Source organism: Perognathus longimembris, chromosome 16 (genome assembly GCF_023159225.1).
Source record: "Perognathus longimembris pacificus isolate PPM17 chromosome 16, ASM2315922v1, whole genome shotgun sequence".
Lineage (NCBI taxonomy): Eukaryota > Metazoa > Chordata > Mammalia > Rodentia > Heteromyidae > Perognathus > Perognathus longimembris.
Window position 1 is genome coordinate 34084305 of NC_063176.1, and position 25036 is coordinate 34109340.

At 37.9% G+C, this 25036-nt stretch overlaps 1 protein-coding gene across 1 annotated transcript in view; it reads right to left on the reverse strand.

The window, feature by feature from the left end:
- Positions 1-25036, reverse strand: part of Grxcr1 (glutaredoxin and cysteine rich domain containing 1) — a 100540-nt gene that overhangs the window by 14212 nt on the left and 61292 nt on the right. Inside the window, exon 2 of the mRNA XM_048364360.1 lies at positions 17116-17358. Within this exon, the coding sequence (XP_048220317.1) occupies positions 17116-17358 (243 nt within the window). The remainder of the gene's footprint in view (positions 1-17115; positions 17359-25036) is intronic.

Genomic DNA, 25036 nt, shown 5'->3' on the forward strand with positions numbered 1-25036 from the left:
CTTGTTTGTTTGTTTGTTTGGGTTGTTCCTTCTCTGTTTTCTTTCCTTTTTATTTATTTTTTCTTCTTTTTTAAATAATTTTTCTCTGTGTTGTGTATCTGTCTTCCAGTATTTTTACTTTATTTCTCTCTTTGCGTTCTCTTTCTTTAAAAATTACTTTCCTATGAATAACACCTCCACTCTTTTCTGTTAACTCTCCGTTGTCTGTCATTTTAACCTTGTTCTTTCTACTGATTCTACCCTTCTCCACATTTCCACATCACTGAAACTAAACCAAAATCACCACCACCACCCCAATACATTTTACTCTATTCTCTTTCATATCTCCAACTTACCCTCCTGACTTACTGCCTGGACCTCCAGGTTCCATTGACTCCTGGTTATTGGATAGAGGGTATCCCAGCTTAATACGAGTTAATCAAAGAGGTTCATAGAGAAAGCCAGTCCTAAAAGAACTTAATATAAAAACAAGAATTGCTTATAGGGTTGTAACAGTAAATAAGTAACTACTGAATACAGGGCCCAGGATCGGTTGTGATATCGAAATTGTATCCTTTAGGAACACCAAATCTAACTTTATAAACAGGTATACAAGTTATCTGTATATAATTGTGAACTTGTAAGATTTACACAACAGTGCTTGGTAAGGCATGCTTTGGGTCTTAAACGGTGCTCACAGGTGCTGGTAGACTGGCATTCCCAATTCAAATGGGCAGAAGAAACACAAGAAAGATGGCAAACAATGAAGTCCTATCCCCCACTCAAAACAAGCAGGAAGCAGAGCAGTCAATCAAACACATAGAAGAGAATCCCCAAAAGGCTCTACAAAGTCTACTGATAAACATGATAAATGAAAAGTTTAAATCTCTTCAGTCAACTATTCTAGAGCATGAGGAGGCAAAGCAAAAATTAATGGAGAATTTCATGGCATCCACAAATAGAAAGATAAATGAGCTTCAAGAGTCAAATGAAAAGATAGCTAACCAGCTTAAAGATCTGAGAGACAACAATCAAAACCAACGTAATGAAGTTAATGAAGTAAAGAAGTCCATACAGGACCTAAGAAATGACATGGAAATCATCAGGAAAGACCAGTCAGAAGGAAAAGAGATTCGAAATCAAGTAGCTAGCCTACAGTCCCGACTAACTGAAGCAGAGGATAGAATTTCAGGAGCAGAAGATTCCTTAGATTCTATGGAGAAAGATAAAAAATCAATACAAATCCAGTCCAATCAACAAAACAGATTGCTACAGGAGATTCAAGACACGATCAGGAAGCCCAATTTAAGGATAATAGGCATTGAGGAAAACTTGGAGAATGAAGTTAATGGGATAGGCAACCTATTTAACAGAATATTAGCTGAGAACTTACCAAATATCCAGAAGGAAAGTCCTATACAGATACAAGAAGCATTTAGAACCCCAAACCGACCAAACCAGAATAGGACATCCCACCAACACATTGTGATCAAAACAGGATCAGTAAAGTACAAGGAAAGAATCCTGAAAGCTGTTAGGGAGAAGAAAACAATCACATATAAAGGCAAAGCAATCAGAATTACCCCAGACTTCTCAGCAGAGACCATGAAAGCAAGGAGAGCCTGGAATGAAGCATACCAATCACTAAATAAAAATAACTACCAACCAAGAATTCTGTACCCAACCAAAGTCTCCTTCATAGCCGAAGGTCAAATGAAAGTCTTCCACAGTAAGGAAAAACTGAAACAATATATCTCCACAAAACCAGCTTTACAGAAAATCCTCAAAGATGTACTATACAGGGAAAATAATCAAGATCCCAATACAGACAGAGAAATGAACCCTAAATAATAAACATCAGATCAAGAAATGGGAAGACACCGCTTTAAACAAGATAGTGATAATGAAAGGAACAAACGATCATCTCTCAATCCTAACTCTCAACATTAATGGACTTAATTCTCCAATCAAACGACATAGGCTCATAAGTTGGATCAAAAATCAAGATCCATCTTTCTGCTGCCTCCAAGAGACACATCTATCGAACAGAAGTAAACATCTTCTAAAAGTAAAAGGCTGGAATCAAATCTATCAAGCAAATGGCCCCCATAAGCAGGCTGGAGTTGCAATCCTAGTATCAGAAAAATTGACTTCAAATTGAAAAAGGTAAGAAGAGACAAAGAAGGCTACTACATACTACTAAAGGGATCTCTCCTACAGGAAGATATAACCATCCTAAGTATCTACACACCAAATGCAGGAGCACCCAACTTCATCAAACAAACACTACTGACTCTAAAAACACTCATAGACCCAAACACATTGATAATTGGGGACTTTAACACTCCACTATCACCTCTGGACAGATCAACACACCACAAACTGAACAAAGAAACCACAGATCTTAATAATTGCATAGACCAACTAGACTTAACTGACATATACAGAATATTCCACCGAGCAAGGACAGAATACACGTTCTTTTCGGCAGCACATGGAACATTCCCCAAAATATATCACATCTTAGGGCACAGAGAAAATCTGTACAAATTCAGAAGTATCAAAACGATTCCCTGCATTCTCTCAGACCACAATGGAATAAAATTAGAGCTCAACTCAAACAGCCACCACAGAAAATCATACACTTCATGGAGACTAAAAAACACACTGCTGAACCATCAGTGGGTAATTGAAGAAATTAAAATGGAAATTCAAATGTTTATGGACTTCAACGAAGTTGACGACACATAGTAACAGCTCCTTTGGGACACAGCAAAGGCAGTACTCAGAGGAAAATTTATATCTCTGAGTGCATAAATCAACAAGCTGGAGAAACAGCAACTCAGTAATTTAAGGAAGCACCTTAATTTTCTGGAGAGAGAACAGCAAGCCAAACCCCAAGTCAATAGACGGAAGCAAATAATTAAAATCAAATCAGAATTAAAACAATTAGAGACAAAAAAAACATTGAAAGAATCAACAAAACAAAGAGTTGGTTCTTTGAAAAAATCAACAAGATAGACAGACCCCTGGCAAACCTGACCAAAAAACGAAGGCAGCACACTCAAATAAACAAGATAAGAGATGAAACAGGTAACATCACCACAGAAATAACCAAAATTCAGAAAATAATAAGGGACGATTTTGCAAACCTTTATGCCAACAAATTTGAGAACTTGGAAGAAATGGATGATTTCCTAGAACAAATTGATATCCCCAAACTCAACCATGAAGATTTAAACCTTCTAAACAGACCCATATCCAGTATTGAAATAGAAACGACAATAAATGATCTCCCATCCAAGAAAAGCGCAGGTCCAGACGGACTCACTGCAGAATTCTACAAGGCCTTCAAAACAGAACTCACACCAATATTTCTCAAACTCTTCAATGAAATTGAAAGAGAACGTTCACTACCAGACTCATTCAATGAAGCCAGTATAACCCTCATCCCAAAACCAGGCAGGGACTCATCACGGAAAGAGGACTACAGACCAATCTCCCTGATGAACATAGATGCAAAAATTCTCAACAAAATTCTGGCCAATCGACTTCAACAGGTCATCAAAAAAATCATACACCACGATCAAACTGGATTCATCCCAGGGATGCAATGTTGGTTTAATATACACAAGTCAATTAATGTAATCCACCACATCAAACGGAGCAAGGTAAAGAACCACATGGTTTTATCTCTGGATGCGGAAAAAGCGTTCGATAAAATCCAGCACCCATTTATGCTAATAGCCCTGGAAAAACAGGGATTCCAGGGAACATTCCTGAATATAATCAAGGCAGTTTATGACAAACCAACAGCTAGCATAACTCTAAACGGTGAAAAAGTAAAGCCATTCCCTTTAAAATCAGGAACAAGGCAGGGATGTCCACTCTCTCCCCTGCTCTTCAACATAGTACTAGAATTCCTGGCCCGAACAATTAGGCAAGAAGAAAATATAAAGGGGATCCAAATAGGAAAAGATGAAGTTAAACTTTCTCTCTTCGCAGATGACATGATCCTATACCTAAAGAATCCCATAGACTCTACCCCCAAGCTACTAGAGCTGATCCAAAATTTTGGCAAAGTTGCAGGATATAAAATAAACCTTCAAAAATCAACGGCCTTTCTCTATGCTAACGACCCGAAGACTGAGGCTGAAATCAGGAAAGCAACTCCTTTTGCAATAGCCCCCAAAAACATAAAGTACCTGGGAATACCCTTAACCAAAGAAGTGAAAGACCTCTTTGATGAGAACTTTAAAAGCTTGAAAAACGAAATTAAGTCAGAACTACGGAAATGGAAAAACCTCCCATGCTCCTGGATTGGGAGGATTAATATAATCAAAATGGCAATATTGCCAAAGGCTATCTACAAATTCAATGCAATACCCATTAATATCCCAACACCATTATTTAATGAAATAGAGGAAGCAATCCAGAAATTCATATGGAACAATAAAAGACCTAGAATAGCAAAAACACTCCTAAGCAGAAAGAACAGTGCTGGAGGAATTACAATACCCAACTTCAAGCTGTATTATAAAGCTATAGTAATAAAAACAGCTTGGTATTGGCATCGGAACAGGCCTGAAGACCAATGGAACAGAATTAAAGACCCAGAAATGAACCCACAGAACTACGCCTACTTAATCTTTGATAAAGGAGCTAAAACAATAGTATGGAAGAAAGATAGCCTCTTTAACAAGTGGTGCTGGCAAAACTGGTTCAACACATGCAACAAACTAAAACTAGATCCTTATATATCACCCTGCACCAAAATCAATTCCAAATGATTAAAGACCTTGAAATCAAAACAGACACCCTGAAAACACTAAAGGAAGGAGTAGGAGAAACCCTTGGGCTCCTTGACACAGGACGGAACTTCCTTAACAAAGACCCAGAAAGGCTACTAATCAAAGAAAGGTTGGACAAATGGGACTGCATCAAACTGCAGAGCTTCTGCACGGCAAAGGACATAGCTCGCAAGATAAACAGAAAGCCCACAGACTGAGATCTTTACCAGACATTCAACAGACAAAGGCCTCATCTCTAAAATATATGCAGAACTAAAAAAATTGCCTTTGTCCAAAACAAAACCGCAAAGAACCAATAGCCCCCTCATCAAGTGGGCTAGAGACTTACAAAGAGACTTCTCTGATGAGGAAATGAGAATGGCCAAGAGACATATGAAAAAATGCTCTACATCACTGGCCATAAAAGAAATGCAAATCAAAACAATATTGAGATTCCATCTCACCCCAGCAAGAATGTCATATATCAAGAAAACTAACAATAACAATTGTTGGAGGGGATGTGGCCAAAAGGGAACCCTACTTCATTGTTGGTGGGAATGTTAAACTGGTTCAGCCACTCTGGCAAGCAGTATGGAGATTCTTCAGAAGGCTAAATATAGAACTCCCCTATGACCCAGCAACCCCACTTTTGGGTATCTATCCAAAAGACCACAAACAAAATCACAGTAATGCCACCAGCACAACAATGTTCATTGCAGCACAATTTGTCATAGCGAGAATCTGGAACCAGCCCAGATGCCCCTCAGTAGACGAATGGATCAGGAAAATGTGGTACATATACACAATGGAATTTTATGCCTCTATCAGAAAGAATGACATTGTCCCATTTGTAAGGAAATGGAAGGACTTGGAAAAAATTATACTAAGTGAAGTGAGCCAGACCCCAAGAAACCTGGACTCTATGGTCTCCCTTATTGGGAATAATTAGTACAGGTTTAGACAAGTCATAGCAGAGCATCACAAGGCCCAATGGCTATACCCTTGTGAACACATATGATGATGCTAAGTGAAATGAACTCCATGTTATGGAAACAGTTGTAACTACTTTCAACATCCTATGTGTATCTGTAGCTTCTATTATTGATGATGTTCTTGTATCACCTTCCTGTGGTTGTACCTACGCTATCTCTGTAATCTTATCTGAGTATATTGGAAACCGTATATACTGGTATTGGAAGTAGGAAATTGAAAGGGAATACCAAATTTGAGAGACACAGGATAATAAAAGACAAACAACTACAAAAGCAATACTTACAAAACTGTTTGGTGTAAGTGAACTGAACACCTCCGTGGGGGGGGGGGGAGGGAAAGGGGGAGGAGGGAGGGGGGTATGAGGGACAAGGTAACAAACTGTACAAGAAATGTATCCAGTGCCTAACGTATGAAACTGTAACTTTTCTGTACATTAGTTTGATAATAAAAATTTGAAAAAAAAATAATAATTTTAAAGGATCAAAATGGGTTGAAAAGCACCAGCTGCAAGGAGCAAGGCCTGTCACAACAAACACTGAGAGCTGACAGTGGCTATAACACTGGAAATTCCTGGCTGTCTCACTGAAGGAAGTTGTCAATTGTAATTACGCCTTGTTCCCTTAACATGTGAAGAAAGAGATAAAAAATATATTCATAATAAAATGTAAACAAATAAAATATATAAATAATACAAATTGATTTTTAATCTCACAGTATAAAAAAGAATAGCAGGCAGTAAGAACAAAAAAAAAAGAATATTATTTGGCAATGAATGTAAATGGTTAAACTCCCTTACTGAAATATGAAGATTTACAAATTTTGCTAAAAATTTAAACTCTAAGGATAGCTAGCTTTCTTTGCAAAAAGAGACCCTTAAGTCAAAATTACAAGAAAAGAAAAATATAGGAAGTTTCTGCCTAGCAGGGGAAAAGCCTTGAAGTCAAGCACTGATGGAAAGGGGTAGGGAAAGGAGAAGACAAGGGGGGAAGGGAAGGAGGGAAGGAGGAAGGGAGGGAGGTACTCAAGTTGATAAGGTTTTCAAGCAATTATTTTCTGTAATGATTAAACTAAACTTTGGTCAATGGCAAAAGCATTTAGGAATCATATAAAGACAGAAAGTGATGCTATATATGTCAAATGATTCTTGGCATCAGAATTTCAAGTTTCATTGAGGAAGAAAAGAAACTTGTTAAGTACTTGCAGTTAGAAGATACTGCCTTAAAAAACTTGGAACTGCATGTACTCAAACTGACTTATTCAATTGAAACTCATTTGTTCAACTACTTAAGGATTGAGTACTTATGGAACTCTTCCTGGAGAAAAGAGGAAGCACATACTGCTGCTGTAGAAGAAAAAGTGGGAACATGAGAAAGAATGGGGGATTGTATTTTCAAGAAAAAGTCTGGTCCTTCCAGAGTTAATAAAATCCTGACATGCCTGATACAAGTGGAAGTCAAAACTATACTTATAACTAAGTAAACTTACAACTAAGTAATTTATTGTAGTATGGACTGTATTTTTAAATGACCTTGAAACCCCATTAACTATGAATAACCTTCCTTTAGCTTGGGTCCTGCCCTCCCCAGAGAAAAAGACTGCACTCAACTTGGCAATCTTCAAGACAGACCATATTTTCAGTTTCATTGTACCTTTTGCCTGAGAAATGACAAAGCTTCTGTGTCATTCTTCATCAGTGCTTTCAGGGAGTGACAGAAGGAAATTGATTTATTTCTCATTTCAACTTGTAAAAACCTGATAATGTAGGTCTTGTCCTATTTTCCCCGGGGACAGAACACAGTAGACAGCATGGAAGCCAGATCCGCAGCAAGCACCCAGCAGCCGTGAGCCTTGTGCAAGGTCTGGCCTTCAGCTCACCTGCTCCTACCCTCTCCAGAATCCCTCGAGGGAAAAATCAAAGGCCTGAAGCCTAGGTCAGGTCATTTAAAGCTCCAGAGCATAGCATACTCCAGAAAATGGGTGAAATTTGAGGATCCCATTGAGAAGCCTTCACAAGAGAAAGGAAAGGGTGAGAAACCTGCATATAGTCAGCGGGGAGTTCAGCTGTGTCAGAAAAGCCTAATGGAACAACATGAAGACAAATAAGGGAAGGGGTGGGCTGAAGGGGGTGGAGATGTGGCAGGGATGACTCCGATCAAGATGCATTATATGGGGGCTGGGAATATGGCCTAGTGATAAAGTGCTCATCTCATATACATGAAGCCCTGGGTTAGATTCCTCAGCACCACATACATAGAAAAAGCCGGAAGTGGTGCTGTAGCTCAAGTGGCAGAGTGCTAGCCTTGAGCAAAAAGAAGCCAGGGACAGTGCTCAGGCCCTGAGTTCAAGCCCCAGGACTGGCAAAAAGCAAACAAAAAACCACCAAGATGAATTGTATACAAAAGCAGCTTTGTTAAATGGGGGGGAAAAAAACAATATATTTTCTAAAAAAATTAAGAGAAGTGAGGAAAGGGGCACACTGGGAGGAGTGGGTGAGAATGTGGAAAGGGGCTACCTTGATCAAGACACACTGTATTCATAAACTGCTTTGTTGAATGGTAACTCCTTTGCACAACTATGATTATTTTAAAATATTCAAAAATGAAAGAAAAGCCTATTAGAAACTTATATTCTTTGACACTGATATTTTGTAGAGATCAGTAACCCCTTTCACTGTTAATATGGCATTTGGCACAAAAAGCCAAGCCTATGGTAAGATCATGTCCATATGTCCATTTACACCTTGCACACATATTTTGTAAATTTAGAGTCTGGATGCCAGGAACTCTGTGTGTGTGTGTGTGTGTGTGTGTGTGTGTGTGTGTGTGTGTGTGTGTGTGTTCACAGAATCTTTAAAACAAAACATTTTGTGCATTTAATGTTGCACTCAATGACTTTTCAGCTAGTTTCTTCTAGGTTTCAGGTTTCTCAGGAATCCTAAAAAGATGGCCCTGGGGGCCATGCAAAGAGAAGCAGGCTCACCTGTCCCACCAGAGTGGCAAATCAACATCCCTATCCAAGATCAGCAAATTTGGGCCAAGTGCCAAAGAAATTCAAATAATGGAACTTCACTGGAACGAACTTTATTTTTTCCTCAAGCTGTTCAACACAACCATTTTGTCTACTTTAAATCTGTCAAGAGAAAACATATGTCAAACAATTAAAAGTATAGAGTAAAAGATGCCTTTTTCATCACAGGAGAGCTTGAAATCCCTCCCACATTACCCATCAGGTGCCCTGCAAAGGAAAGACTGAAAGAACCTCTATGGCACCAAGATTAATTTGAAAAGCAAAAGCTTATTGTATCAGTTGGGCCAAAAGGAGGCATGGATGGGCAGGCTTGACCCCTAGAGACAACAAATACTGGCCCAAAGAGGAAGTTCACAACAAGCCCCTAACCCCAGCATTTCAGGGCCTGATGCTGGACAGATGGTTTTCTCCATTTTGTTTATTATAGTCATACTTTGAATCAAACCCAGAAAAATAAACACCATCAGGACCAAACATATGTCCAGGTCTTTAGCTTAATTATTATTTTTTTGCTTTTGGAAAGAGAGGCATCTTGAGCTAAGCTTCCTCAAACCAAGAGCCCAAGGAGTGATTTAAAATAATGAAAACAAAACAACGCATGTACCCTGGTCCTACCTGGACATAAGGAAGCCTGTGACTCAGCTCAGAGGCTTTACTATCAAAACCCTGGGCGAGATGCTTGTTCCATTGTAGTCGTATATAATATCCTGGTACAATCTAGATGTTTATAGAAAATAGAAAATCAAGGCCAGAAATCCTCAGAGAGAATGCATTCCCTTTCCTTCAGCTAAAAGATAAATTAATGGTATAAATAAAAAAATTGTTTGATACCCAAATAGTAAAATATTTTTATATTTATTTTTAACTACTGAACAGTCCACTTAAAAGTATTCCTCTTTTGTGAGAATGCTGAAAAGAGTGACATTGATCAAGATGCCTGGTTGAACTTAGTTTGAGTTACTAAATGGCAATTCCTTTGTAGCAAGTATTTTCTAGTAAGAAAATAATAAAATAAAAAATGTAAGCTTCCTCTTAATTCTTTCTCTCCTTTAAAGGAAATCCAGATTTGGAAGTTTATTCATAATCTATACATTTAAGGCCTTTAATTTCAGTCAGGCTCTAAACATGGCTATATCAGGAATGATTTCTTCTGTTTATTTTCTTATGTATTTGATATATTTTCTTATATTGTGAGAGCCCTCTGGTGGCTAAGACAACACATACCACTATGTGCATAAGAACAAGGCTTTTTCATTATTGAGATACTGATTTCAATTCTATTGAAAATGGATGCCTATTAAAATTCTATTAACTCTCATTGACTTTACTTTTATTTGAATTAATCAACCTATATTCATTTTCTAGGATTTAAAAAAATAAGAAAATATAAACTGGCCTATGCATATAACTGTAACCCTTCTGTATATCACATTGACAATAAAGAAATGGAAAATAAAGAAAATATAAATTATGCACAAATGAAATTTCCCTTCAATCAGACTGACAATGGTTAATGACTTACATTACTTAAAATATAAATAAGTTATCTCTTTTATGTCTTAATTAGGTAGTATGATAAATGCCCTCATTTAACTTGAGACCAAGTTGAAAGAATATACAACTATTTATGCTACATCATGAGCCAGGTTGAAAGCACAGGTTGTCCCCTGTTGTGCAAACTAGTAACTAATTAACCCATTAGCCGGATGCTAGAAGCTCACACCTATTATCCTGGCTACTTGGAAGTCTGAGAATGAGAGGATAACAGTTCCAGGCCATTCCAAACAGAAAAGTTTGTCAGCCCTCTTCTCAACCCCTATCTGAATGCAGTGGCACACACATATTACCCCAAGCTATGTTAGCAAAGTGACCAGGCAGCAAAGTCTGTGACACTCTGGGAGGCCAGAAATAGACCCAAGTAGAAAACAAGACCCTATAACTATACTATGCATAAATTAAATAAACAAATAACCAGTGAAAAATAGCACTAGAATTGTGGCTCAGCTAACTGTTTCATATCAGCCTATCAAGAAAGAGGTCCTGAGTTGAAACCCCTGTAATTACTACTACTACTATTATTACCACTACTAATAATAATCAGACACTCAATGATTGCTGACCTACACAGAGAATTATAGCAGGCAAAACTAAGATCGTCAAAGTATCAGACTAAAATGACAATGGATTTAAATTTGTGAATGATAAAAGACAATATAAACTAATGAAACTATGGAGATAAAGTTGATCCTTAGTCTATAATTGAGGAAATACCTATGTCTCCCTGCCTTAAAAGTTCTTTTTCAACTGACACTAAGTTTTAGAAGTGACCATTGTGCATAAGCAGATTTCCAAAGATTTCTGTTGAATGACTTTTTTAAGTCATCATATTATCTGGATCCCAAGAATATGAGATAAATTATATCCACAGCTCCTTTATTTCTTCCATGAGAATTATGCTTAAGAAAAAAGGAGACAGTGAAACAAATCTGTGAAGTCAAGTGGAAGGTGAAGATATGGTGAGCTGTCCAAGTGTATCTCAGGATGCTGATGGTGATGCTCTGGAATTGCTAAAGGAACAAAATGATTGCATATGAACTTACTTTCAGAGGATTTGGTGCACTCATTTAGATGCACTGAATTTTCAAAGACAAACCACCCAATAGTCAAGTATCATGCACATTTACAATGGCTGGAGTATGTAAGACTAGAAGATGTTCTGAGTGTGTCCGAGAGTGAGTGGAGAGTGAGAGAGGATGGAAAGGCCAGGGACCTCACTAACTGTGACTACAGTCTTACAAAACACTCACCAATTCATAAAAATCAAGTCAAAAGTATTTCTTCAGTGGTCAGCTACCTTAACTCACTGCACTTCCATCCTATATAAACTTCTTAATCTGTTTAAACTTTTTGACTCTTTTGTAATAACAACTGTAAAATATAGCACACTGTACAGCTGTTTAAAGACATGTTCTTGCTTTATATCCTTATTCTTTAAGCTTCTTTGCAATTTTTCCTTCTTTAAACTTTTTAAACCTTTTCTTTAAATGCTGAGACACAAACATATTAGACTAGATCTCCACAGAGTCATTAAGATCATTGTCTACACCCCCACATCTTGTCTCACCAGAACTCTAGGGCCATGATTCCTGCCACCTTCATCATTTAGGGTAACAGTGGAATTCCTGCTGAAGAACGTCCTTAACTTGTTTGATAATTGACACTTTTCTTGTTGGTCATGGACTTGACCTCAGGGCCTGGACACTGCCCCTGAGCTCTTTTTGCTCAATTCTAGCACTCTATCAATTTGAGCCACAGCTCCACTTCAGTTTTTTTGAGTGATTAATTGGAGATAAGAGGCTCACAGACTTTCCTTCCCAGTCTGTCTTCAAACCAAGATCCTCATATCTCAGCCTCCTGAGTAGTTTGGATTAAAGGCATGGGCCACCAGCACCCAGCTGACACTTTTTTTTTCTTTCTGTTTTATTTTTTTTTTCAAATTTTTATTATCAAACTGATGTACAGAGAGGTTACAGTTTCATACGTTAGGCATTGGATACATTTCTTGTACTGTTTGTTACCTTGTCCCTCATGCCCCCCTCCCTCCCCCCAGCTGACACTTTTTAAAATATAATTAAAAGGTATACATTCTGAAACAATGATAGAAAATATTCTATAGTAAATATCTAAACAAATAATGTAATTGTTTATCATCACCTATTGTATTATGTATGATCTACCTGCTGTATTTTTCACAGGGCAGTACTTTGTTCACAGTGGCCTCGCCACAAACAGGTGGGTAGCTCATTGCAGAAGATGCTATAGTGTTGCTAGGCAATAGAAAATTTCCAGTCTTATAATAATCTTATGGGACCACCATGGTGATTGTTCCCTTCACTAACCAGAAAACATCAGTATGTGATACATGGCCATGCTGACTGTATTGGATTATTCATGAGTATACATATCTGTCAAAATTCATTGAATTGGAAGTAGAGCTGTAGCTCAAAGCGGTAAAGCAAATAAAGCTCAGGAATAGTGCCTAGGCCCTTGAGTTCTAGGCCCATGACCTACACACACACACACACACACACACACACACACACACACACACACACACAAATTCATGGAATTACATACCTTCATTTGGCTGTATTTTATTTTATTTGGAGTATACTCTTGCTATATTGTCTATGCTGACCTCTTGGGCTCAAGTAACCTTCCTGTTACAGCCTCCTGAGGGCTGACAGTACAAGCATATGCCAGCACAAGGGGGAAAATGAATACGTTAGTTTTAAAAGAAAACAGTAAATAAAAATAGCACATTCTGGTAGTTTTGTGATTTAGCTCACTTAGGAACCAATCCAATTTTCTTCTAGAATGTCTTATTGTACATGAGAAAAAAATGAAAATTACTTCCCAAACTTCTTCACTGTTAAGCTTGTTACTTCCTTAGCAAATATGTTTCAAATGCCTGTCCTAGAAACTATACTTCAAGCTAGAGTTAAATAGAAAGAAAAGCAATGAACAAATGCTCTTTACTGGTGCAAATACAACAAAGGCAATGAGCTGCAGTAGAATGCTTTTTTTATTATGGCAGAAGCTTCCTTGGGGGCCCATTTCTGCTAAGTTTTATGAGTCATCCTTAGAACTGTTCCTGAAGTCTGTATGTCTAGCTGTCAACTGGCTACTCGCAATAATTGTTTTCTTTGTTTGGGGGGCTTTTGGGGCACTGATTTGAACTCAGGGCCTCACCCTTGCTAGATGGGTACCCTCCTCCTGCATGTACATTCCAAACCTCTTTCTGTTTTTGTTTGTTTCTGTTTGTTTTTTTTCTGATAGGGTCTTGAATTTTTGTGAGGACCTGACTTTGGCCATGATCCATCTATGCATGTCTCCTGCACAGATGGAATTGCAAGCATAACATCATGTCTCGAACACCTTCATTCTTAAATAGAATAAGAGAGATTTTAAGTACCATCAAGCAATGATCCCTCAATATAAGCTAGTTTAATAGATTTTGCTAGAGACCTGTGTCTCTCTCTGTTAAACAAAACCCCACTTCTTTCATGGTTTATGTATTTGTTTGTTTTGGTAGTATGAGGGGTTGAACTCCAAGCCTACTTGCTAGGCTGCAGCTCTAACACTTGAGCCACTCTGCCAACCCTCATTCTATGTTTTATAGTTACGTTTCCATGTGAGTTTTATGGATTTACTTTGTATAATTTTACGGTCCATCCAGAAAGAATAATATCAATATATTCCAAACCTATTTCCTACTGAAATTTGTGAAATGATTTATATCCAAATTGTTGAACATATTCTTTTTGTGGGACAATTTGCTGATGCCAAAACAACAGGACAATTGTCCTGTGACAATTCTGAGATGAATTTGCTCTGCTCCTCTCGATGGAGCCTTCCAGGACAGTACTAAAGAAATTTCTTCCTCTTGACTTCCCTTTGCTTCCATTTTCAGATTTCAGTTTGATCAGGGAAGGGAGTCAGGTAAAGAAATATAGTTTCCTCCTCAATTCTGTTTTTGCCCATTAAACTCGTTACCTCCCACTGGAAAAGGGAAGCTGACTCTGTTCCCGTGGCACCACCCTCCTGGGTTATGTGGCAATGTTGGCGGGACCTCCTAGAGCCACACAATGCTCTCCTGGTCTTCCTGTCCCATCTCACTACCTCCCACCATCTGCCTCCAGATGTCTCTCTGTCTAACTCTGTCCCTCCACCTCATTCTCTGACTATTCCTACATCTCCCTCTTTCCTTAGTGTTTGTATTATATTGATGGTTCACACATCGTCCATCTTTACTGTTATTTAAACTAAATGGGATGGTTTCATGTACCTGTTTAAAACACTCACAGATGGTTGGGGAAGCTACCAACATTAGCTTAATTTTCCTCCCTAAAAGTAATGCTTCACCACATGCCAAAACCCAGCAGAGGGCATCCTTCCATTTCAGATTCATGAATTGCACAGAGGAAAGCTGTGGGGTGCCAGCAATGTATTCCACTGACAACCAAGTTTGAAAACTTCACAATAAGACTACTGTAGTTATAGAGGGAGCTGGTTATATAAGTTCTGGATTCTTTGTCACTTTGAATTGCAGGTTTGGAAGTAATTCTCTTTGTAAGAAAAAAGAGAAGTCTTTCTGGATTCTCTCCAGGTGTACAATATTAGTTGAGCCCGCAGAAGCAGGGAGCTGTGCTGTATAAATAAAGCCATTGTGGCGAACAAGAAATTGAGAAAGCAGCATAGTCCTTATCATTGTGACTAAAGCTCTCTTCTTCTGTCCCTCTGAAAGACACAGAGCAGATTAGAGACTTTTGCATTGTCTCAGAAATAGGAAGAAAATAAATCATTCAGCTAATGGATGGGATCAGAAGCTACCAATGGAGCAGTGGATTGGGTGGGGCCAGCCTTAGACTTGTGCATTCCAATAATGTTAATTGTGCAGTCTCATGAAATTGAAATGATGCAGTAGGTTACATTGTCAGACAGTTTCCCAAGTTCAAATGTCAAATGTCCACACTATTATGAAGTTATGATCTCCCTAGTATAGTTGAAATTCTCAGATCTTTTCCTTGTAGAAAAAGATCAGGGAAGGAAAGAAAGTGAGGGAGCAATATCTCATAATAGACTTAAGTTTATTTGAGCAACTTCCTTTGTGTCACATCTAGGTGCTAATATTGTATCAGAAAACATCCAAAATCCCTTTCTTCTATGTGAAATATAAGGAAGCAAGGGTTTTTAATATCAGACAAACCTACTTGAGTCCTAGCCCCTGCCAGACAGACAGCTACTTTACTAGGAGCAAAAGAATAAATGTTTACTTTTGCAAAACAGGAAACCAAATAGGGCTAAACTCTATTGTCATTCTCATTTTACAAATGAGGAAAGCAAAGCAGCCATGTGATAAGCATCAGAACAGAAATCTGAAACAGTGAAGTTCAGAGTTTGCTTCTTCATCAGCATTCCAAGGAGAGCTGATTTCAAAAGCAACATGGGGGATCTGATGAGATGACATCTATAAAGCTAAAAATGCAGTTTAGTGTTACTCTTATTACTCTTATTATCCTCATTATTGCCAGCATTCTAAAGCTACAAATGCAGTGTGTTGCTATTATTATTATTACCCTAGTTACTGCCAACATTGTAGTTTTCCAGAACCTAGGAGCATACTCTAAAACATATTAGAATGAAGATCAATACTTCAAAGCAAAATTCCACTGCTTTGAAATATAGTCTGGGCCCAATGGTGCCTAAAAGCAAGAATGCCACAGCATTCATTCTATCTGTGGCTTCATGTCTTTTTATCTTTCTGTTGAATGATTGGCTGCCTCTAGCAGCAGTGACTGTAGACAGCACACTAGAACACAAATTTCCTGAAACAAATAAAAGCATCTTCCAAGCAGGATTTTCTTACTTACCTCCAAAGCTAAAGGTAAGAGCAGATACCATTAAAAAAAAAAAAGCAAGGTTAAAGTGGCCTCTTGCTGGTTGACAGTCTCTTTCTGTTGTAATTAGTGACTATGTAGGCAAGCACTGCTGCTGCCCCAGGATCTGTTCTTCTCCCCTTTTCCAGAGCCCTCTCCATGGGCTTCTTATCAAAGTGTGTCCTTGGATCAATGGGGGTCAATTATGCTAACAGCATTATTCAAAGAGAAGCAAAGTAAGCATATTTGGTTGCTGCTTTGGGAATTATCTCTGCTTACTTGTAAATCTGAATTTATGTCTCACACAAAGAGGAATTTTAAACAGTCAGTAGATAAAATCTGGCTCCAGGCTCCACTTCCTATGGATTTCCTTTCAGGGTACCTTAGGTTCATCAGGTAGGTAAAAAAGGTGTTTAAGAATGGGATATTGAGAAATATCACAAATGTGTATCTTCCAATTTCCTTTTTTTTTTCTTGTTTACACCAGACAAGCATGTGAAGACATGTCAGTCTTCATAATGCAAAACTCAAGAGGACAGAACAATTTCCAATCAGATTTCTCTTGATAAAAGCAATTTCATGCTAGTTTTTATCTCTCTCTATTTTTGCAGGGATGAGCACCATAGCAGTACATTGTTTGAGATGGAAATCAATGCTTCAGTTGCCTTGACCCTGAGCTCTAAAAGATATCAAGTGTCTTCGTAGTTATGTTGCAAGACTCCTTGCTACATAACCTAATAGAATTTTTCCTCTTTTGTGTTTGGGGGGGAGGGGTGCCTGTACATGCTAAGCATGTGCTCTGCCACTGAGCTACACCCCAAGCCAGGTTTAGCGGTGCCTGACACTAATTGAGGCAAAAAGAAGGTTTTGCTTAACAACATACTTACCCCCAGATAATGGCCATCGATAAACACTACAGGAAGGGAGGGAGCTTCAGAGACTCGTCGGCATCGCTCATCTAACTCTTTTCCATATTCACCATTCAGAGCTATGTTTTTCTCTTCAAATTTCACTCGATGGTTTTGGAAAATCTTTCTAACTAGTTCACATCGTTCAAAGGTTGTCCTTACCACGCGAAGGCAAGTGGTATAAATCACCACTCGGTCAAATTCCAGGTCAGTTGATGGTTGCTGAAGAGAAGACATTGAAGTGTAAATACATTTGCTTTTACTCTTACCGTTTTAAGAGAAGATTCTTATTAACAAGTTTCATTAGGCATCTTTGTACATTAAAGGCCTGCAATAAATGATCCCTTCCTGTCCATTTAAAGACATGCCTTGCCATGCGCCAGTGGCTCACACCAGAGGCTGAGAACTGAGGATTGCAGTTGGAAGCCAGTCTGGGCAGAAAAGTCCCTGTGGGACTCTTACCCAATTAGCCACTCAAAAAATCGGAAGTAGCACTGTGGTTCAAATGGTAGAAAACTAGCCTTGAGAACAGAGAGGCTTAGGGACAGCACTCAAATCCTGAGTTCAAGCACCACAACTGAAGGGGGGAAAAAGACATATCTTTTTAAGTTGTAGCACCCCTAATTTAAGTAGCAATAACTATCAATATGATTTAAATGAAATTGTTTACTTCTTTCCTTTCTTTTCATATATAAAATAATTTTTAAATTGGTGGTATCTTACAAGGGATGCTATGTGATAAAATAATGAATAGCTGAAATTTTTGTGCATTTTGTAGACATTGATTGATTGCTGTCTCTGTCCCTTAAACCTACTAGGTAGGAAAGTGAATATTTGATAATAGAGCATTACCACATCATTCTCAAAGTTAGCATTTAACCAGTTGAAAATTCTGTTAGATATCCACTTGCCAAAATTTATAGTCTTCTGAACTATAATTTCCTGGGAATCAAGGCTCTATATCATAGGTTTGTTTGAGTTGAAGTAGTATGGTATATGCACATGTTCTCTACTGAAATACAGTGATCTGACATGCAATTAGAAGGTATAATACAAGGAGAAAGGACTGGCAATCCAGAAAGGGATTCATAGAAACTAACAGACTAGGCTGGAGTCAAAGACAGATATTAAAACATAACAAGGAATCAGACACTAGAATAGATGAAAGCTACATTCAAAAGCAAGGTAAAGACAAACCAAGGTGAGAACAATTTCTCACCTTTCCTGCTACATCTGGTATCTTTGGCCTGTTTGGCTTGGAAAGTCTGCCTATACACTGCTAATGTGCACAAAAGATCCATAGGAAGTAGATTCTCACATCAATAGGAAAGCTTATCTTCATCTTGAAAGTGCTGGACAGAATGTCACTGTATGTTACGAAAGCAAGAGATACATGAGTCTCCAAGGGTGTAATGGCTTGATTTTCAAATTTGTCACAAAAGCTATGTGCTGAAGTTTTTTTTTTTTTTTGATAATCTGTAGTGCTCTTGGGAGCTGGTAGAATCTTTAGGAAGTGGTACCTAGTGGGAGGAAGTGAGGTTGTTTGGGATGTGCCCTTGAAGATGATATTGTTTCCTTTGGCCCCTCCTCTCTCTTCCTCTCTGCTTCCTGGCTTCCATAAGGTGAGCAGTTTCCCCCACCACACACTCATGCTTTAAATGATATGCTGTATTGTTGCGGGCCCAAAGTGACAGGACCCATTTACCATGGACAGAAACCTCTGAAACCAGAGCCCAAATGAATATTTATTCCCCTAATGTTGACTTTCTCAGGTACTTTTTTCTCTGTTATGGAGAGCTACTAACAAAATAAAGCCACCTTTGTTTAAAAAAAAATCGCAACACAATTGCATAAACACTATCTTCTTGAGACCATTCCAGGAAATTAAATACTGAAACCCATAATACTATGCATTAGTATTTTCTTCTTCCCTCAACATAGCATACAAGTTAGTTAAGTTGAAAGCCCAGAAGACTGGAGGGACCAAGTAGTTAGCAGGAATGTGAGGATCTGTTAAGAGTAATAAACAATTGGCAGAGACAGTGGCATTTAAAAGGATAGATGTTACACAGCTTCAGGCAGCTGCTGGTTTGCAGGCATCTGACCTTACTGTGGTTGGACATGATTGCCTTATACAGAGGCTGAGAATCTGAGATTGCTTGATTTGTAAACGTTTACAACTAATTAAAAATTCTCTTGAAGACCACGCAGATTAATATTTTTAAGTACATTTGCTTTTATTGACATAGAACAGATACATAAATTTTAAATGTTAGCTTTGTAACAAAAATTTATCCTGGTTAATAATATGCATAACCATTGCCCCAAAATGTATACATCTGTTTTCTCCCAAATATTTATATACATAGTAGTCCAAGTGAAATTAATCCTTTAGACATTTTACATTGCACCACTAATTATCATGACTTTCTGTCTGAATCTTCTAGGGAAGCACATTTCTTTATTCTTTTCCATTTCTCCTTTTTATATTTTTACTTGGTATGTATAACATACACAATTATATATCTTATATACTGAGAGTAGCCCATTTAAAATCAAGAGCACATTGTATTCAGTAGGTTTTAACAGAGCTGGTCTAAAGTGCACACATATTAATATATCTGAAGGCCAAATATAGAATGGGTTAACTGTCGGATGCTGTAACTATACCTGAGAGAATACACTTGAAGAGAAAATGGTGCTTGGTCTCAAAGTTACAAGTTTCAGTCCATGATTTTGTTGGCCCTGTTGCATTAGCCTTGTGGTGATACAGCACATAATGATGAGAACTTTGTGGAGGAGCAAAAACAATCCCTGCATGACCAGGAAGCAAAGGGAAAGAAGAACAAGGGATAGGGTCTGGAATCCCCTTGGAGGGCGATGCCTCAGTGACCTAAGAACCTTCCTATAGCTTCCCACAGCTTTTAAAGGTATCACCACTTCACAATAATACCACTCCAGGGACCCAGCTTATAACACATGGGCCTTTGGTTTATATTTCAAACCCAAACTATACCACGATAACATAAAGCACTAACTTCCTAACATAAAGGTAGGAAGAACATGTGCTTTTGAATGTCTAGGACTTATTCCTGCCCATCTGTGAGTCTCTGGAAAGCAAATGAGCTATTATCATGTGCCAGTGTTTGCAGCTGTAATAGGATTACAATACCTACCTATCAGATTTGCTGAGGAAACCAAGTAGGAAAGACTGCTACTAAAACAAGTAGAGGAGGGCTCTAAAGATAGGATTATCTAAGTTAATCAGCAGAAAATACTATACTTCCCATAGTGGAATATTTACAAATAAAAAGCCAAATTGAAGTTGAAATCAGAGTAACTAATGACAAAATATAGATCATTGCTGTGCTTTAGATGAAGACACTCTCTAGGGAAGGCCTAAGACTCTCTCCTCACACTCATAATCATGCAGAAGCAGAGTAAAGTTCACTTTCTGATCATTCTAGAGTATTTTTAATTTTTCCTTTGTAGGTTAGGTGTTTTCACCCCTATTGTTACCTACTGCTCTATAGTAAGGATGTGTTAAGAGTAAACAATGAGGGTGGACAACCTTGCATGCACCAAATATCAGGAGGAAACTTTTTGGGTTTTTCCCATTGGTTATGATTAGCTGTGGGATTTTTATGAGTGCTTTGATTATGATGGGGAAAGGTTTTTCCATTTGGGTGTTTTGTTTTGTTTTTAAATCATGACAGGATATTGGGCGACAGGATATTGGGCTTGGTATACATGATACTTTGTGAAACTGCTAGAATCTCAGTCAATGTAGCAAAGAAATTGAGTTTATGTCTCTCTAAAATAACTGCTAGCTATTCATTCACTCCTTAGAATAATTTATTTGCAGGCTGAGTTTTGACCCAAATGGTAGCAAGTCTACCTAAAATAATTTATTTTCCAAACACATTACTAGGCAATAGTTTTATAATAATGGACAATCAATACAGTTATTTATTGACATGGCACTTATGCCTTAAAGTATTGAAAAAATTGCAAATTACATAAAATATAAAATTATGAACTCTTAATTACAATGAAGGAAACATACAAATTGCTAGAAGCCATTTTGTAAAGGGTCTTCTATTCTTATCTCAGAAGTCAAGGAGGAATTTTTGGACATTTGAGTTGACATTTCCTTAGCTTGAGAGCATGAAGAAAAATACTGCACACAAGGCAACTATCTTGAGATGGGAGGAAGATGGCATGATTGAAACACTTCAAAGATTATTTCTTGAAACTCAAAGAGGGACACATAAAATGCTACCTAACTACTCTCTACAGGAATTCAGGATTGAGATCCTGTTCTATTTCATAACCATTTTGAAGATCTAGAGCCATTAATAAAAGATCAATGAGAGATTCCTAAAGCTTTTTAAGGAGGATGCCAGGGGTTGCACTCACTCCAGACAGAGTGCAAAAGAGATGAAAGATAGAAGCACCAGAGCACACAGTTGCATAAGATGTGCACTGCCCAAACCTAGCAACTGCCCCAAACCTAGCAACGGAGTCTAAACAAATGGATGGCCTGCCAAGATTGAGCAGTCTGCTGAGCAATGATACCCAGCCTCACTGCCAAGCCTCTTGTTCCGATATCTGAAATTGAATATGGGGCAAATTTCAGGTAGAAAAAAATGTATGTATTAGAAAAGGGTTATTCAATTAAACGGTGTCTTTATAAAAAGATCTTACCAAAAAAAATGGTGTAATGTAGAAGTATATATTCCGAGAGTTAAAGCTGGGTATATTGGGTGACTTGTCAACATCTTTTCCAGTTTTAGATGACATGGTCTTTGGGGAATAAAAATCCTCTTCTGCGATTGCTTCATTTTCTTTCTCTCAGCAGATTTGTCACAGCATCTGGCTAGAAATCTAAAAATAGCATCTGTGTGGCTCACTGTCCCCCTTCTCCCTCCCTGAAGGTTTCCATGGGAATGGTGTGATGGATGGAAGCCACCAAGATGGCACAGAGAAGCCACTGGAGGGGGCAGCATGCTGGATCTCAGGGAAACCCAGAGAGTACTAAAGGCAGGCTGCTTCCTCCATCCAAAGGCCTTATGCATCCACACACAAATATATCAACTAAAGTATGATCTATGCAGGGAAGGACTTGGATGATGTAACTCTTTCAAACAACTGACAGTTTAACATAACGAATACCAGGAAGCTGAGTTGGAGTGGGCAGTAAAGTTCAAGGAGGGGACAGACCAATGGAGAGAGGAAGGATGGGTAATCAGTCATAATATTCAGTCACATATGTGAAAATGAAATCAGGTAAATAAATAGAGGAGTTAGGTGGGCTTGAGGTGGGGGGAAGAATGTAACATTGATCCATATGTGTTTTATACACAAATTGACATGTTGCATTTAAACTCCTTAGTACAACTAATTAAAGATAATAAAAATAAATGAATGCTTCTTTAAAACATGAATATTAGGAAGTCTGGAACATTATGCTAGCCCTCAGCAAAGACAAATATGTTGGACAGGGATAAAAATGGCCAAAACATAAAACTAAGGGATTACTAACAGCCAACCTGTGTCCTCAGCATGTAGTTCTCTTGCTCACCTAAAGACACTTAGAAGCTTTCATACCCACTAGACCTGCCTTGGGTTTGTTTGTGAGGATATTTCTGGAAGTGATTAGCACTCATTTGCACTAGAAAGTACATGGCCTACCCCAGTATAAGTGAGCACCAGGCCATCTTAAGAGGCCCTGAAAAGAACAGAAAGGCAGAGGATTCATTCTGACTGGAACTAACACACACATATTCTCCTTATCTCAGTGTTTCTGGTTCTCAGGTCTTTGGACTTAGATATGAATTGATAACGTTTCGTTCTCTAGCTGTCATGCATTCTAACTACACTCATTGCTTTTCTACAGTTTCCAGCTTGCAAACTTGAAATAATGGGACTTTTTCATCTGTACAGTCCTGTGACACAATATCATATAATAAATATCTTGGTAGATACAGATTCTGACTTTTAGGATTCAACACACATATGTACGTACATACATACATACATACATACATACATACATACATACATACATACATATGCAGGCTCTATTTCTGTGAAGACCTCTAACAGCTATTTGAATTTGAGAATCTCAGTTTACTTTTCTAGCACGAGCTTTTCTCTTTTCTAATATGCAAATAGTTATCATCTAACCCACGAAGGAGCTGTAAACTCATACATAAAATGAACCTGAAACATGTGGCTAATTGCACAACTTTACAAACACACCAGTCATTGCTAAAAGTCAATGGCTAGGGAAAGAAGAACTCAATTTTACTTCAGAAATTTTCCTGGAAACTATGTTCCTGCAAAAGAATCTGTCTTCCAAGAGGAATACTTTGGTTTCTATAGACAAAGTTACAAATATTTATTGTGAATGCACAATTCACTCTATTCAAGAGGAATCCCAAAGTAATGATTTTTAAATGGTACATAATCAGGCAGCAAGTGGATCAAGAGATTTGTATAAACAAATGGAGGTTTGTTTAAAACGTTTCTCCCCCTTTTTTGAAACAGTTAAATGACAAGTCCAGAAGAAAGCGTCCTAAAACACTGTACAATGTCATCACGAGTAGTTAGATAACCCTGAGGTGAGAATTTTTATAAGGCCCTTCACCTTCTTACTCTATAAAATGCTGCTGTTCCCTCTTAAAAGAAAAGATGTCCTTCCTTCTCTACTCCCTTTCCCATATAAATATTATGAATAAATACCAAACAACGAAAGAAGAAATTGTCTTCAGTTTTCTCCAACAAGGAAAATGCCTGAATAATCCACTAAATATGATCAATTTCTTTTAGTAGATTTGAATGTGCTGAGAATCTCTTTTAGGGACTGAAATACTTCTATCTCATTTCATCCTGATGTTTTCAAAAGTTCCAGATGAAAAGAACTGATCTCAGCCTCTGTAGAATTCCCAGAAGAGGCTGAGAAGAGAAAGCAACAAAGGCAATGAAAATTCAGAGGTTGAAATTTTTGTCAACCTCAGGCATATCCTTCATTCTTGTTTCCTCCTTGAGTTTAAGTTTAACTCCTGGGTTCCTCTGAATACACTGCCCCAACCTTGCTTAAATATGCTCTTCCTTAGTCTTAGTACTGTGAACAGTTAAATAACTGTTGGAGAACATTTATGGGAATATTGGAGAACAATGGAAGGACTTAACATTTGTGTTTTATGGGTCATGAGTCCTTTAACCTTTTAAGTTAGATAAGCATTGTTACTATATTAACATCAAGACCACACTGCCTCCAAGTCTTCAGCAGGATTGGTTCCGTTGTCTTTCACAGTTTCCAGCAATTACTGTATTCCTTAAGCCATGGTCCCTGCTTCCACCTTCAAAACACACTGCTCCAAATTCATTTCATAGGGACCTTTGTGATTACATTGTGTTTATCAAACAGTCCAGGGCATTTGCCCCTCTTGAGATCCCTAGTGTAGTTACATCTTTAGATCCTTTGACAACTTTTGAGGAGGCTAGATAGCAACTATTCAGCAGCTTTCCACACACATACACACACACACACACACACACACACACACACACACACACACAGAGACAGAGACAGAGAGACAGAGAGACAGAGAGAGATTTTAAGGTCCTTTACCATATTTATCAAGTAAAACTCAAGCAAAATATGACAAGGTCAGAAATACACTAAAACTTCCGGCTATTTTTCTATATTTTCATCCTTTTATTTATTTGTATATTTAATGAGCACAATTTAAGGGCAATTTTAAATACACAATCTTCTTCCAAAATCCTGAGGAGAAGTTTTCGTTACATTTTACTTAAGAAATAAGAACAGGTATCTTTTTTAAGGAGCACATATATTAAAGAAGAGGAGATAATTTGCCTAATCAATCAA